The sequence below is a fragment of the Oncorhynchus masou genome, chromosome 13 (assembly GCF_036934945.1).
Source record: "Oncorhynchus masou masou isolate Uvic2021 chromosome 13, UVic_Omas_1.1, whole genome shotgun sequence".
NCBI classification, from domain to species: domain Eukaryota; kingdom Metazoa; phylum Chordata; class Actinopteri; order Salmoniformes; family Salmonidae; genus Oncorhynchus; species Oncorhynchus masou.
This window is the reverse complement of record NC_088224.1, coordinates 93,845,805-93,862,943: the sequence shown is the minus strand read 5'-3', so window position 1 is coordinate 93,862,943 and position 17,139 is coordinate 93,845,805. Positions and strand designations below refer to the sequence as shown.

At 49.3% G+C, this 17,139-nt stretch overlaps 1 protein-coding gene across 1 annotated transcript in view; it reads right to left on the bottom strand.

The window, feature by feature from the left end:
• Positions 1-13,963, bottom strand: part of fndc3a (fibronectin type III domain containing 3A) — a 138,992-nt gene extending 125,029 nt beyond the window's left edge. The window contains 1 exon segment of the mRNA XM_064985412.1: positions 13,821-13,963. Within this exon segment, the coding sequence (XP_064841484.1) occupies positions 13,821-13,928 (108 nt within the window). The 5' untranslated portion in view covers positions 13,929-13,963.
• Positions 13,964-17,139: the final 3,176 nt, after the last annotated feature.

The following is a 17,139-nucleotide window of genomic DNA, read 5'->3' as shown; positions in this document are numbered from 1 at the left end:
GACTGATCTTGGTTTGTCAGAGCAGACTCATTTAGGTCACGTGACGTGTGTGGTTTTAGAATAAGATTCCTCTAAACGTCACTTACCAAAGTAAATTGTTTGGGGGAACCCAGCTAACAAAATGTTCCCCGTGTGTGGAAATCCTAAAAAAAACTCCTCTGCTCCACTGTATCTTGTGGCACATAACATCAACACTGCTGTATTATGAAAGGGACTTTGTCTTGGACAGTAAATTTACCACGTATCCAATCGCATCTTGGTGTAGGGATCTGTTTACAGTAAATGATGGTGTAGCGGGAAGGGGGAGGGGGGGGGTTACTTCTTCATCCGGCATGGAATGTTAGCCAGCCAGTGACAACCAGGAACTAATGCAGCCTCCAGTAGCTAGCCAGCCAGTAACTAATGCAGCCTCCAGCAGCTAGTCAGCCAGTAACAACCAGGAACTAATGCAGCCTCCAGTAGCTAGCCAGCCAGTAACAACCAGGAACTAATGCAGCCTCCAGTAGCTAGCCAGCCAGTAACATGCAGCCTCCAGGAACAACCAGCTCCAGTAGCTAGCCAGCCAGTAACAACCAGGAACAGCAGCCTCAGTCAGCCAGTAACAACCAGGAACTATGCAGCCTCCAGTAGTTAGCCAGCCCAGCCAGGAACTAATGCAGCCTCCAGCCAGTAACTAATGCAGCCTCCTAGCCAGCCAGTAACTAATGCAGCCTCCAGTAGCTAGCCAGCCAGTAGTAACTAATGCACAGTAACTAATGCAGCCAGGAACTAATGCAGCCTCCAGTAGCTAGCCAGCCAGTAACTAATGCAGCCTCCAGTAGCTAGCCAGCCAGTGACAGCCAGGAACTAATGCAGCCTCCAGTAGTTAGCCAGCCAGTAACAGCCAGGAACTAATGCAGCCTCCAGTAGTTAGCCAGCCAGTGACAGCCAGGAACTGATGCAGCCTCCAGGAGTTAGCCAGCCAGTAACAGCCAGTAACTAATGCAGCCTCCAGTAGCTAGCCAGCCAGTAACTAATGCAGCCTCCAGTAGCTAGCCAGCCAGTGACAGCCAGGAACTAATGCAGCCTCCAGTAGTTAGCCAGCCAGTAACAACCAGGAACTAATGCAGCCTCCAGTAGCTAGCCAGCCAGTAACTAATGCAGCCTCCAGTAGCTAGCCAGCCAGTAACTAATGCAGCCTCCAGTAGCTAGCCAGCCAGTAACTAATGCAGCCTCCAGTAGCTAGCCAGCCAGTAACTAATGCAGCCTCCAGTAGTTAGCCAGCCAGTAACTAATCCAGTAGCCTAGCCAGCCAGTAACTAATGCAGCCTCCAGTAGCTAGCCAGCCAGTAACTAATGCAGCCTCCAGTAGTTAGCCAGCCAGTAACAGGCTCCATTCAGCATCCAGGAAGTCAGAAACTCAAGTAGCCTCTAGCTAGCCCTCCTAATGGTGACGCTGCTTATAATGCTGCTGAAAAACTCACTTGCGCAAAAAAGCTAATATAGAGCTATTTATTAAGTCACCCTCTGGGCTCCCACTTGCAGGTGGATGGACGGATCACCGTGATGGGAATGTGAGTGAGGACTACAACAACAAAAAATAGCTCTTCCTAGAACTGTTTACATTATTTTTCTGGCAAATGCTTAGCATATCACGTCATATGGGTAATTCACGTAGATAAAATCACGAGGCTGCCAGAGGTAAAGCGGAGGTTTAAACATCAGGGGAAATGCACACGCACACTGGTGTGCCAGTGTCTCACAGTAGATTCCATCTGCTTACTGTGTTAATTAGCATCCCTCGTAGCATGTTCACTAAACCTCTACAATTCAAGCCAGCACTGTTGGTTACCTCTACAATTCAAGCTTCGGGGTTTATGAAAGTTCTGTTGCTGTCGACATATAAACAAACAAAACAAACCCAGTTCTCCAAACACTCAAGAGTTTGATTAGTCACACAGACAACAGCTCTCCTGTCTCGACTTACACCTTCACTGCTAGGGAGGATCGATTGAATCTTTGAATTAGAGCTGCTCTCTCTGAAGTGGACTAGAGTAGAGTAGAGTGGAGTAGAGCAGTGATTTTCCAATGCTGGCTTACTGCCATGATAGAATATAAAAACATTTTTTACATTTATACAAACCTGGCTACCTTGTTTAACCTGGCTACCTTGTTTAACCTGGCTACCTTGTTTAACCTGGTTATTTAACCTGGCTACCTTGCTTAACATGGTTATTTAACCTGGCTACCTTGCTTAACCTGGCTACCTTGTTTAACCTGGCTATTTAACCTGGCTACCTTGTTTATCATGGCTTCCTTGTTTATCCTGGTTATTTATCCTGGCTACCTTGTTTAACCTGGTTATTTATCCTGGCTACCTTGTTTAACCTGGTTATTTATTTATACCTGGTTATTTACCTTGCTTAACCTGGCTATTTAACCTGGCTACCTTGTTTATCATGGCTTCCTTGTTTATCCTGGTTATTTATCCTGGCTACCTTGTTTAACCTGGTTATTTAACCTGGCTACCTTGTTTAACCTGGTTATTTATCCTGGCTACCTTGTTTAATCTGGTTATTTATCCTGGCTACCTTGCTTAACCTGGCTATTTAACCTGGCTACCTTGTTTAACCTGGCTATTTAACCTGGCTACCTTGTTTAACCTGGCTATTTATCCTGGCTACCTTGTTTAACCTGGTTATTTAACCTGGCTACCTTGTTTAACCTGGCTACCTTGTTTAACCTGGCTATTTATCCTGGCTACCTTGTTTAACCTGGTTATTTAACCTGGCTACCTTGCTTAACCTGGCTACCTTGTTTAACCTGGTTATTTATCCTGGCTACCTTGTTTAACCTGGCTATTTAACCTGGCTACCTTGTTTAACCTGGCTATTTATCCTGGCTACCTTGTTTAACCTGGTTATTTATCCTGGCTACCTTGTTTAACCTGGTTATTTAACCTGGCTACCTTGTTTAACCTGGCTATTTAACCTGGCTACCTTGCTTAACCTGGCTACCTTGTTTAACCTGATTATTTATCCTGGCTACCTTGTTTAACCTGGCTATTTAACCTGGCTACCTTGTTTAACCTGGCTATTTAACATGGCTACCGTGTGATTAAAATACTTGTTTCGAGAGAGACCTGGATAGAAGAGAAAAGGCCTCAGTTTGACTGGACATAAGGTTAAGGATTAAGTCTTGGCCAGGCAGTCAGTGAGTAGACCGACAGCCAGCGTAATAACTGAAACACAGAAAGGACCTGACGAGTCACAATACAGCTTTCTTTATACCACTGAACCAACTCCTCTTTCACACACACCTCGTTCACAACGCAACTCATAATGACAAATATGTAGGACAGAGTCAATGGAGGGAAGGATAGCTAACTGGGGGCTATTTAGCCTGCTGCCTGTGTGCCTGACAGGAAAGCCTGGGATTCTACTCTTCTATATGATGTTAGGTTCCATCCACCCACTGGAGAGACAGCATTGCTATGGAAACATTGCCTCGGTTTTCACAGCGAGCGAGCGAGAGAAAGAGAGAGAAAGTGCGAGAACGGAGAAAAAAGGTGAAGTGATTAAAATTATGTGGGAAGAGCAGGGGAGGAGTGGAGGGGGGAGGAGTGGAAGGGGGGAGTAGTGGAGGGGTGGAGGAGTGGAAGAGGGAGGAGTGGAGGAGGGAGGAGTGGAGGAGGGAGGAGTGTGAGGAGTGGAGAGTGGAAGAGTGGAAGAGTGGAGGAGTGGAGGAGGGAAGAGTGGAGGAGTGGAAGAGTGGAGGAGGGAGGAGTGGAGGAGGGAGGAGTGTGAGGAGTGGAGGAGGACTGGAGGAGTGGAGGAGGACTGAGTGGAGGAGGACTGAGTGGAGGAGGACTGAGTGGAGGAGGACTGAGTGGAGGAGGACTGAGTGGAGGTGGACTGAGTGGAGGAGGAGGGGGACGGAGTGGAGGGGGGGGAGTGGAGGGGAGGAGGGACGGAGTGGAGGGGGGACGGAGTGGAGGGGGGAGGAGTGGAGGGGGACGGAGTGGAGGGGGACGGAGTGGAGGGGGAAGGAGTGGAGGGGGAAGGAGTGGAGACGGAGTGGGACGGAGTGGAGGGGGACGGAGTGGAGGGGGGACGGAGTGGAGGGGGACGGAGTGGAGGGGACGGAGTGGAGGGGGACGGAGTGGAGGGGGGACGGAGTGGAGGGGGACGGAGTGGAGGGGGACGGAGTGGAGGGGGAGGAGTGGAGGGGGGACGGAGTGGAGGGGGAGACGGGGGAGGGGAGAGGAGTGGAGGGGGACGGAGGGGGGGACGGGGGACGGGGGACGGGGGGAGTGGAGGGGGGAGTGGAGGGGGGAGTGGAGGAGGGGAGTGGAGGGGGGGAGTGGAAGGGGGAGTGGAGGGAGTGGAGGGGGAGGGAGTGGAAGGGGGAGGGAGTGGAAGGGGGAGGGAGTGGAAGGGGGGAGGGAGTGGAAGGGGGGAGGGAGGAAGGGGGTGGGAGTGGAAGGGGGAGGGAGTGGAGGGGGAGGGAGGGAGTGGAGGGAGGGAGAGGGAGTGGGAGGAGTGGGAGGAGTGGGGGAGGAGGGGAGTGGGAGGGGGGAGGGGAGTGGGAGGAGGGGAGGAGTGGGAGGAGGGGAGGAGTGGAGGAGGGAGGGGGTGGAGGGGGAGGGAGGGGGGAGTGGAGGGGGGGGGTGGAGGAGTGGAGGGGGGGGAGGGAGGGGGGGAGTGGAGGGGAGGAGTGGAGGGGGAGGAGTGGGGGAGGAGTGGAGGAGAGGAGTGGAGGAGAGGAGTGGAGGAGAGGAGTGGAGGAGAGGAGGGGAAGGGGAGGAGTGGAGGAGGACTGAGTGGAGGAGGAATGAGTGGAGGAGGAATGAGTGGAGGAGGAATGAGTGGAGGAGGACTGAGTGGAGGAGGACTGAGTGGAGGAGGGAGGAGTGGAGGAGGGAGGAGTGGAGGAGGACTGAGTGGAGGAGGACTGAGTGGAGGAGGACTGGAGTGGAGGAGGACTGAGTGGAGGAGGACTGAGTGGAGGAGGACTGAGTGGAGGAGGACTGAGTGGAGGAGGACTGAGTGGAGGAGGACTGAGTGGTGGAGGAGGACTGAGTGGAGGAGGACTGAGTGGAGGAGGACTGAGTGGAGGAGGACTGAGTGGAGGAGGACTGAGTGGAGGAGGACTGGAGTGGAGGAGGACTGGAGTGGAGGAGGGACTGAGTGGAGGAGGGACTGAGTGGAGGAGGGACTGAGTGGAGGAGGGACTGAGTGGAGGAGGACTGAGTGGAGGAGGACTGGAGTGGAGGAGGACTGGAGTGGAGGAGGACTGGAGGAGGGAGTGGAGGAGGACTGAGTGGAGGACTGGAGGAGGACTGGAGTGGAGGAGGGACTGAGTGGAGGAGGACTGAGTGGAGGAGGGGACTGAGTGGAGGAGGACTGGAGTGGAGGAGGGGACGGAGTGGAGGAGGACTGGAGGAGGGGGTGGAGGAGGATGGAGGGGGATGGAGGGGTGATGGAGGGGGAGGGGTGACGGAGGGGGAGGGGGGGAGGGGGACGGAGGGGGAGGGGTGACGGAGGGGGAGGTGGCGGTGGTGGGGAGGGGTGGAGTGGAGGAGGGGCGGTGAGGAGGTGGGGCAGTCGGGAGGAGTAGGAGAGGTTCGCGTCCGACCTGGATGACACGGTGAGGAGTGTGTCCCGGAGAGCCCAGGCTCCCCTCTGTTCCACGAACAGATCAGTCCTGGCTATGACAACACTCGGGCATCAGAACTACTATTTTCAGATATTTATAAAAAGGGGGAGCCATTTGGAAAGCCCATTCAATCTGCCTGGGTCTCTCTCACCCCCTGACAGACAAAAAAAAAACCTTTCCAGAAGGCTGGTATAAAAACAGGAGCTGCAGCTGCCAACAGGATGACAAAGCAAATCCGTAAAAAGATTAAGAGCTGTGGAGAAAACATTTTCTACAGTCAGAGAGAGCGTGGGGGGGGGGGAGTCTGGGCCTGCTGCCCATCTGGGACCATATTCCCTATTTAGTGTTCTGGGTGTTATTTACAGCAGACAAAAACAGCTGGCCACCTGGAGTATTTGTGAAGTATTGATAAACAACAGGGACCAGGTTCAGAGGAGAGGAGACTTCAAATGAATGGAAACAGTAGCTCGTCATCTCTAAAAGAAAAGAACATATTTTCAGGACAGGTAATGACTATAGGACAACATCACCACTACTCTACACTAATGGGTGAAAAGCCAGCTACCTGCCCAGTGATGAGAAATGACCAGGTCAAAGCCAGCAACCTGCCCAGTGATGAGAACTGACCCCGTCAACGCCAGCAACCTGCCCAGTGATGAGAACTGACCAGGTCAACGTCAGCAACCTGCCCAGTGATGAGAACTGACCAGGTCAACGCCAGCAACCTGCCCAGTGATGAGAACTGACCAGGTCAACGCCAGCAACCTGCCCAGTGATGAGAACTGACCAGGTCAACGCCAGCAACCTGCCCAGTGATGAGAACTGACCAGGTCAACGCCAGCAACCTGCCCAGTGATGAGAACTGACCAGGTCAACGCCAGCAACCTGCCCAGTGATGAGAACTGACCAGGTCAACGCCAGCAACCTGCCCAGTGATGAGAACTGACCAGGTCAACGCCAGCAACCTGCCCAGTGATGAGAACTGACCAGGTCAACGCCAGCAACCTGCCCAGTGATGAGAACTGACCAGGTCAACGCCAGCAACCTGCCCAGTGATGAGAACTGACCAGGTCAACGCCAGCAACCTGCCCAGTGATGAGAACTGACCAGGTCAACGCCAGCAACCTGCCCAGTGATGAGAACTGACCAGGTCAACGCCAGCAACCTGCCCAGTGATGAGAACTGACCGGGTCAACGCCAGCAACCTGCCCAGTGATGAGAACTGACCAGGTCAACGCCAGCAACCTGCCCAGTGATGAGAACTGACCAGGTCAACGCCAGCAACCTGCCCAGTGATGAGAACTGACCAGGTCAACGCCAGCAACCTGCCCAGTGATGAGAACTGACCAGGTCAACGCCAGCAACCTGCCCAGTGATGAGAACTGACCAGGTCAACGCCAGCAACCTGCCCAGTGATGAGAACTGACCAGGTCAACGCCAGCAACCTGCCCAGTGATGAGAACTGACCAGGTCAACGCCACCAACCTGCCCAATGATGAGCTTCCACAATTTTGTTTAATCTGTCAATTATCTATCTTTGTTCCTGGGAGATAACCAAGACAAGACAAAGAAGAACCCAGAGACAGACTGTGGTGGCTAGTAGTGTCTGCCTCGAGGAGACCAGCCAGTAAAGGTCAGAGACAGACTGTGGTGGCGAGTAGTGTCTGCCTCGAGGCGACCAGCCAGTAAAGGTCAGAGACAGACTGTGGTGGCTAGTAGTGTCTGCCTCGAGGCGACCAGCCAGTAAAGGTCAGTGGCAGAGTGGTCAGCAACCATTGCCACAGACCCTCCTCACTGTCAGCTCAGCCTGCATCAGGGCCAGACCACTCCACACTAGCGGCTACATTGTGCTGTCAAGACCAGACCAGGTACACACACAAACTGCTGGACTGCATCGCTCTGTCAGGAGGTCCAGAGCCCTCCTCCCTGCCACATCTTCCTGTAAAAAATTACCTCCCCTTCCTTCTCCCCTTCCACATATAGGACCTCCCCTTCCACATATAGGACCTCCCCTTCCACATATAGGACCTCCCCTTCCACATATAGGACCTCCCCTTCCACATATAGGACCTCCCCTTCCACATATAGGACCTCCCCTTCCACATATAGGACCTCCCCTTCCACATATAGGACCTCCCCTTCCACATATAGGACCTCCCCTTCCACATATAGGACCTCCCCTTCCACATATAGGACCTCCCCTTCCTTCTCCTCACAGATATAGACCACCCCTTCCTTCTCCTGACTTATCAAGATGGTCGGAGTAAAGGGACTACAGATGACTTATCAAGCTGGTCAAAGTGAAGAGACGACAGAGCTAATCTTGTTGAGCTGGCCAGAGTGAAGAGACGACAGAGCTAATCTTGTTGAGCTGGCCAGAGTGAAGAAACGACAAGAGCTAATCTTGTTGAGCTGGCCAGAGTGAAGAAACGACAGAGCTAATCTTGTTGAGCTGGCCAGAGTGAAGAGACGACAGAGCTAATCTTGTTGAGCTGGCCAGAGTGAAGAAATGACAAGAGCTAATCTTGTTGAGCTGGCCAGAGTGAAGAGACGACAGAGCTAATCTTGTTGAGCTGGCCAGAGTGAAGAAACAGAGCTAATCTTGTTGAGCGGGCATCATTACTGTACTGTATTATAGGGACTGGAATTATGCACCTTGTTTCAAACCATGAACCTGGGAGAGAACGTGATGCTGGTGCAGGACACACGGCCTACAAAGTTCATAATAGACTAGCCAATTAGATTTTGAAATATTATACGGCCCATTTGCATAATTAGTAGGCTGACTCATTGCTTCATCCCTTCCTCGCTTTTAACAGTTAACTGAAATGTTTTGTTGTCCTGATCTTCATCATTGTAATGACATGCTTGAATAATATAGGACGAGAGTAAAAGATGGAGATGGCATTCTCGTCTCTTCATGAAGATTGAATGGCGAAGGGGGTCTGAACAAATACCAGCTATCGCCTACCGCCATCCTGCGTTCTCTTCTTTCAGGGTCCCCGGCTGTGGCCATGAGTTCTATTGGCTGACGTATTTAACATTCAGCAAACAAGAGCTTTGCTTCCCTCTTCCAATAGTCTATTAGTGTAAGAAGTGCTGAAAAAAAGAAGTAGCTTCCAGCAAGCCATTCTAGTCTAGCTTTTCACGCTTCTCCAAGAGCAAACACGTTTAGATTTTTTTTAAGGAGAGAGGCCAACGGTGCGTATTGTGCAAGAGACAGACAAAAAAAAACGTTATGCGCTTACGCATAGTCTATCATTCATTAGCTAAATAGCACGGCTAATATGCACTGAATTTATCATTTAAAAAAAATATATATAAGATGACCCCTGAAAGCCAGATGGAGATATGTAAATTACACACACACACACACACACACACACACACACACGTAGTCTTTATATTACTGTATCATAGCGACCGCTATGGAAATAATTCTGATTTTATTGTGCAATATAACTTTAAAAGTAATATGTGTGTTGTCATGACGTTGGCCTGGGGGTTGGTTTATGACTGTCATAAATACCTCTTTCTCCCCCCTTTTTCCTCTCTCTACCCTACTAAGGTTACTTTTGCAAAACCCCCTGGTTAACATTGGATTCTGGGAACATCAGAAGGTGGGGGGAAATGAACTATATTCTGGTAATCCGACCAATGGAACATATGGTACTTAATGAATATGATGATGTCAGTTCGGTTGTCATCTGAGACATTCTCATCAATGATAAGATGACAAACTCTACAGTGGAAAGTCTACACATCAGAGTTATCGGATTCACATGGAATTTTTGTTCAATTTAAATGTTTGAATATGAAATTATTCGTGATGGAATGAAATGTGATTTTAGCTTCTAAAATGTGAGATTTCAAAAGATATTGCTGCTCACTCAGTGGCCCGTCTCTGAAGGTAAATGGGCTATAAAACTTTTCAAACATGCCCTCGCCCTCTACCTTCCTATATAAAGCCTTGACAACAACAGAACTTCCTGTTCCGATGAGGTAGGATGACGGTCCTGTCAGAATGGTTCAGATAATAATTACAGAACTAAGCCAACATCAGCATGAGCTTTGGTTGCGAATGGTATGAACTTTGAACTCTTATTCACGACAGAAGTGATACCTCCGACCCGTTGAGTTAGTGACCGCAGCTGCAAACGCAGGTTAGGAAAGGAACAGACAGTTTGGCAGATGGGATTACTCTATTACCAGTGCTACTGGTTACCAGCACTAACGGTCACTAGCACTAACGGTCACTAGCACTAACGGTCACTAGCACTAACGGTCACTAGCACTAACGGTCACTAGCACTAACGATCACTAATACTAACGATCACTAATACTGTACTAACGGTCACTATTATAGTACTACCGATCACTATAACTAACGTTGCAGAAAGATCAATGTTTATGAACGCTTTTAGGAAGACATTACTGTGGTATTATACCTAGAGCTCAACTGTCAGAAGGGGCTTAACACAGCCAAGTAGGTTTAGTTCCCTAAACAAGCCCAGACAGTAAACATAGGTACAAGATTTACAACCTCGAGAGTTCAGAGGGACAAATCCTAACTCCAGTTAAAACAATCCACTCTATCACAGTACCTGCTGGGGTCCAGTATTCAGGGCCTATACATTATAGAATGTGACAGTACCTGCTGGGGTCCAGTATTCAGGGCCTATACATTATAGAATGTGACAGTACCTGCTGGGGTCCAGTACTCAGGGCCTATACATTATAGAATGTAATGACAGTACCTGCTGGGGTCCAGTATTCAGGGCCTATACATTATAGAATGTGACAGTACCTGCTGGGGTCCAGTATTCAGGGCCTATACATTATAGAATGTGACAGTACCTGCTGGGGTCCAGTATTCAGGGCCTATACATTATAGAATGTGACAGTACCTGCTGGGGTCCAGTACTCAGGGCCTATACATTATAGAATGTGACAGTACCTGCTGGGGTCCAGTGTTCAGGGCCTATACATTATAGAATGTGACAGTACCTGCTGGGGTCCAGTATTCAGGGCCTATACATTATAGAATGTGACAGTACCTGCTGGGGTCCAGTATTCAGGGCCTATACATTATAGAATGTGACAGTACCTGCTGGGGTCCAGTGTTCAGGGCCTATACATTATAGAATGTGACAGTACCTGCTGGGGTCCAGTATTCAGGGCCTATACATTATAGAATGTGACAGTACCTGCTGGGGTCCAGTATTCAGGGCCTATACATTATAGAATGTAATAGAATGTGACAGTACCTGCTGGGGTCCAGTATTCAGGGCCTATACATTATAGAATGTGACAGTACCTGCTGGGGTCCAGTATTCAGGGCCTATACATTATAGAATGTGACAGTACCTGCTGGGGTCCAGTATTCAGGGCCTATACATTATAGAATGTGACAGTACCTGCTGGGGTCCAGTATTCAGGGCCTATACATTATAGAATGTGACAGTACCTGCTGGGGTCCAGTATTCAGGGCCTATACATTATAGAATGTGACAGTACCTGCTGGGGTCCAGTATTCAGGGCCTATACATTATATAGAATGTGACAGTACCTGCTGGGGTCCAGTACTCAGGGCCTATACATTATAGAATGTGACAGTACCTGCTGGGGTCCAGTATTCAGGGCCTATACATTATAGAATGTGACAGTACCTGCTGGGGTCCAGTATTCAGGGCCTATACATTATAGAATGTGACAGTACCTGCTGGGGTCCAGTATTCAGGGCCTATACATTATAGAATGTGACAGTACCTGCTGGGGTCCAGTATTCAGGGCCTATACATTATAGAATGTGACAGTACCTGCTGGGGTCCAGTGTTCAGGGCCTATACATTATAGAATGTGACAGTACCTGCTGGGGTCCAGTATTCAGGGCCTATACATTATAGAATGTGACAGTACCTGCTGGGGTCCAGTATTCAGGGCCTATACATTATAGAATGTGACAGTACCTGCTGGGGTCCAGTATTCAGGGCCTATACATTATAGAATGTGACAGTACCTGCTGGGGTCCAGTACTCAGGGCCTATACATTATAGAATGTGACAGTACCTGCTGGGGTCCAGTATTCAGGGCCTATACATTATAGAATGTGACAGTACCTGCTGGGGTCCAGTATTCAGGGCCTATACATTATAGAATGTGACAGTACCTGCTGGGGTCCAGTAGTCAGGGCCTATACATTATAGAATGTGACAGTACCTGCTGGGGTCCAGTATTCAGGGCCTATACATTATAGAATGTGACAGTACCTGCTGGGGTCCAGTATTCAGGGCCTATACATTATAGAATGTGACAGTACCTGCTGGGGTCCAGTATTCAGGGCCTATACATTATAGAATGTGACAGTACCTGCTGGGGTCCAGTATTCAGGGCCTATACATTATAGAATGTGACAGTACCTGCTGGGGTCCAGTGTTCAGGGCCTATACATTATAGAATGTGACAGTACCTGCTGGGGTCCAGTGTTCAGGGCCTATACATTATAGAATGTATAGAATGTGACAGTACCTGCTGGGGTCCAGTATTCAGGGCCTATACATTATAGAATGTGACAGTACCTGCTGGGGTCCAGTGTTCAGGGCCTATACATTATAGAATGTATAGAATGTGACAGTACCTGCTGGGGTCCAGTATTCAGGGCCTATACATTATAGAATGTGACAGTACCTGCTGGGGTCCAGTATTCAGGGCCTATACATTATAGAATGTGACAGTACCTGCTGGGGTCCAGTATTCAGGGCCTATACATTATAGAATGTGACAGTACCTGCTGGGGTCCAGTATTCAGGGCCTATACATTATAGAATGTGACAGTACCTGCTGGGGTCCAGTATTCAGGGCCTATACATTATAGAATGTGACAGTACCTGCTGGGGTCCAGTATTCAGGGCCTATACATTATAGAATGTGACAGTACCTGCTGGGGTCCAGTACTCAGGGCCTATACATTATAGAATGTGACAGTACCTGCTGGGGTCCAGTATTCAGGGCCTATACATTATAGAATGTGACAGTACCTGCTGGGGTCCAGTATTCAGGGCCTATACATTATAGAATGTGACAGTACCTGCTGGGGTCCAGTATTCAGGGCCTATACATTATAGAATGTGACAGTACCTGCTGGGGTCCAGTACTCAGGGCCTATACATTATAGAATGTGACAGTACCTGCTGGGGTCCAGTGTTCAGGGCCTATACATTATAGAATGTGACAGTACCTGCTGGGGTCCAGTATTCAGGGCCTATACATTATAGAATGTGACAGTACCTGCTGGGGTCCAGTATTCAGGGCCTATACATTATAGAATGTGACAGTACCTGCTGGGGTCCAGTATTCAGGGCCTATACATTATAGAATGTGACAGTACCTGCTGGGGTCCAGTATTCAGGGCCTATACATTATAGAATGTGACAGTACCTGCTGGGGTCCAGTATTCAGGGCCTATACATTATAGAATGTGACAGTACCTGCTGGGGTCCAGTATTCAGGGCCTATACATTATAGAATGTGACAGTACCTGCTGGGGTCCAGTATTCAGGGCCTATACATGCCCCAGGACTACCTGACATATAGAATGTAATAGAATGTGACAGTACCTGCTGGGGTCCAGTACTCACTGTTCTGGGCCTATACATTATAGAATGTGACAGTACCTGCTGGGGTCCAGTACTCAGGGCCTATACATTATAGAATGTAATAGAATGTGACAGTATCTGCTGGGGTCCAGTATTCAGGGCCTATACATTATAGAACGTGACAGTACCTGCTGGGGTCCAGTATTCAGGGCCTATACATTATAGAATGTGACAGTACCTGCTGGGGTCCAGTACTCAGGGCCTATACATTATAGAATGTGACAGTACCTGCTGGGGTCCAGTATTCAGGGCCTATACATTATAGAATGTGACAGTACCTGCTGGGGTCCAGTACTCAGGGCCTATACATTATAGAATGTGACAGTACCTGCTGGGGTCCAGTACTCAGGGCCTATACATTATAGAATGTGACAGTACCTGCTGGGGTCCAGTATTCAGAGCCTATACATTACAGAATGTGACAGTACCTGCTGGGGTCCAGTACTCAGGGCCTATACATTATAGAATGTGACAGTACCTGCTGGGGTCCAGTACTCAGGGCCTATACATTATAGAATGTGACAGTACCTGCTGGGGTCCCTCTCCGTTGACCATGGCTGGGGGAGGCGAGGCGAGGAGCGGGAGGTCGGGGCTGAGTATCTGGCTGGACTCCAGTGGGGGGGTGTGGTCTGCCATGACTCCCTCATTCACAACACTGACCAGGCACTCCAAGTTCCTGGAACACAACAATGGCATGAACGGACGGACGGGCATGGATATATATATATTATTTATTTTTACCTTTATTTAACTTGGCAAGTCAGTTAAAGAACAAATGTTTATTTTCAATGACGGCCTAGGAACAGTGGGATAACTGCCTGTTCAGGGGCAGAACGATTTGTACCTTGTCAGCTCGGGGATTTGAACTTGCAACCTTTGGGTTACTAGTCCAACGCTCTAACCACTAGGCTACCCTGCCGCCTCTACACTCTAACCACTAGGCTACCCTGCCGCCTCTACACTCTAACCACTAGGCTACCCTGCCGCCTCTACACTCTAACCACTAGGCTACCCTGCCGCCCTCTAACCACTAGGCTACCCTGCCGCCTCTACACTCTAACCACTAGGCTACCCTGCCGCCCTCTAACCACTAGGCTACCCTGCCGCCTCTACACTCTAACCACTAGGCTACCCTGCCACCTCTACACTCTAACCACTAGACTACCTACCTCCTCTAACCACAAGGCTACCCTGCCACCTCTACACTCTAACCACGCTAGGCCCTCTAACCACAAGGCTACCCTGCCACCTCTACACTCTAACCACTAGGCTACCCTGCCACCTCTACTCTCTAACCACTAGGCTACCCTGCCACCTCTACACTCTAACCACTAGGCTACCCTGCCACCTCTACACTCTAACCACTAGGCTACCCTGCCACCTCTACACTCTAACCACTAGGCTACCCTGCCACCTCTACACTCTAACCACTAGGCTACCCTGCCACCTCTACACTCTAAGCACTAGACTACCCTGCCGCCTCTACACTCTAACCACTAGGCTCCCTGCCACCTCTACACTCTAACCACTAGGCTACCCTGCCGCCTCTTCACTCTAACCACTAGGCTACCCTGCCACCTCTACACTCTAACCACTAGACTACCTACCTCCTCTAACCACAAGGCTACCCTGCCACCTCTACACTCTAACCACTAGGCTACCCTGCCACCTCTACACTCTAACCACTAGGCTACCCTGCCACCTCTACACTCTAACCACTAGGCTACCCTGCCACCTCTACACTCTAACCACTAGGCTACCCTGCCACCTCTACACTCTAACCACTAGGCTACCCTGCCGCCTCTACACTCTAACCACTAGGCTACCCTGCCGCCCCGATACGGACTGAAGCAAAGAGCCCAGAACACTACCGCTATGCATGTCCTTCGACAGTCGGCACTCTTTACAAATAAAAAAAAGGCTCTTAATGCTGCGAGAAACGGCACATTAAAGTTCCCCCCGAAAGCAAAATAAAAAGAACGGAACAGCAATCAATACAATGCCATGGATACACATTCAGAAAGATGTTCCAGCTGTGTAACAAATGGCACCCTATCCCCTACATAGGACCCTACGGACCCTGGTCTACAGTAGTACACTTTATGGTCGGGAAGACCCCAATTAGTCGACTGTTTGGTTGATAAGCTGTTGGTCGACCAAGATTTTAGTTGAGCAGTAGCGCGCACACACACACACACACAGGCGCCCAGCTCAGTGAACAACTCCATTGCGGAGGCCTAGACTAAAACCAAATTGACGCTTTGTTCTAAAATGTGGTCGGAATCTCTATATGAAGGGTATGACACAATCGCAGAGCTTCCGGAGTCGTGCGGAGACCAAATCGAGCTCGGTGCCATGTGCCTCCTAAACGGTGTAACAATGCGATGGGCTGTGTATAGCTCTGCACTGACAAGATCGGTTGACGGTAGGCAGGGGGTGGATAAACACAAACTCACTTCCTAAAATTTCTTCACAACAGCACTGCGTTGCTCTGCGAAGCGCAAGAAGTGTGAATATGCCCTGAATTCTGTGGAGGCCGTATCACCGTAAATGTGGCCAACGCAGAAGTCGAATCGACCATGCAGCAACCAGATGCACAATGCACTTCCTCTCTCCAGAATGTTCTCTCTTTCCTGCCAATTTGTGCACATTCATTGTTTCATAACTTCATTGTGTGAATCGTTTGTGTTTGATTGTTAGTGTCTATCAATTCCCCATACTGGTGAATATGTCACCAGTAGTACATTTAGCCTTGTCATCTACAATGTTCGTTACTTTGGTTAAGGTCACTTATTTTAATGCATTCAATATTACTATTCCGGTCTTACGTCCTCATTGTCAGAGTGGACACGTTGTCAGAGCGGACACGTTGTCAGAGTGGACACGTTGTCAGAGCGGACACGTTGTCAGAGTGGACACGTTGTCAGAGTGGACACGTTGTCAGAGCGGACACGTTGTCAGAGTGGACACGTTGTCAGAGTGCACAACCTATGCTGCTACACTAGCGAAAAAAAAGATCATTTAAATTGACAAAACTCACAAATGGAATTAAATGTAGTCATTATTGTGTGTTTGGAGTGCTCCTGTCAATGTTGAGTAAGGACACACACCTGATTACACAGAAGCAGGCCTATAGGCTACCTGGCTCTGATTACACATAGAAGGCCTGCGCACAAATATAGGCACTTAAATGTGAACATTTGGGGATCTGACAGTATTTCTGATTGGCTTAACGCACCACCACTAATGACCTGTGGGGCTCATTGTTCCTTTATCCCAAACAAAGTCTGTTTTTGCATCCATTGAGAATTACAATAGTTACATAAAGAGGGTCAGCCAAGGAGAGCGTACAGGTTGCAGTGGTGGATAGTATATGGGGCTTTGGTGACAAAACAGACAGCACTGTGATAGACTACATCCAATTTTGCAGAGTAGAGTGTTGGAGGCTATTTTGTAAATGACATCGTCGAAGTCGAGGATCGGTAGGATAGTCAGTTTTATGAGGGTATGTATGGCAGCATGAGTGAAGGATGCTTTCTTGCGAAATAGGAAGCCGATTCTAGATTTAATGTTGGATTGGAGATGCTTAATGTGAGTGTTGGAGGAGAGTTTAAAATCTAACCAGACACCTAGGTATTTGTAGATGTCCACATATTCTAGGTCAGAACCGTCCAGAGTAGTGATGCTGGACGGACGGGCAGGGATCGGTTGAAGAGCATGCATTTAGTTTTACTTGCATTTAAGAGCAGTTGGAGACCACAGAAGGAGTGTTGTATGGCATTGAGGCTCGTCTGGGGGTTTGTTAACAAAATGTCAGAAGGGCCAGAAGTATACAGAATGGTGTCGT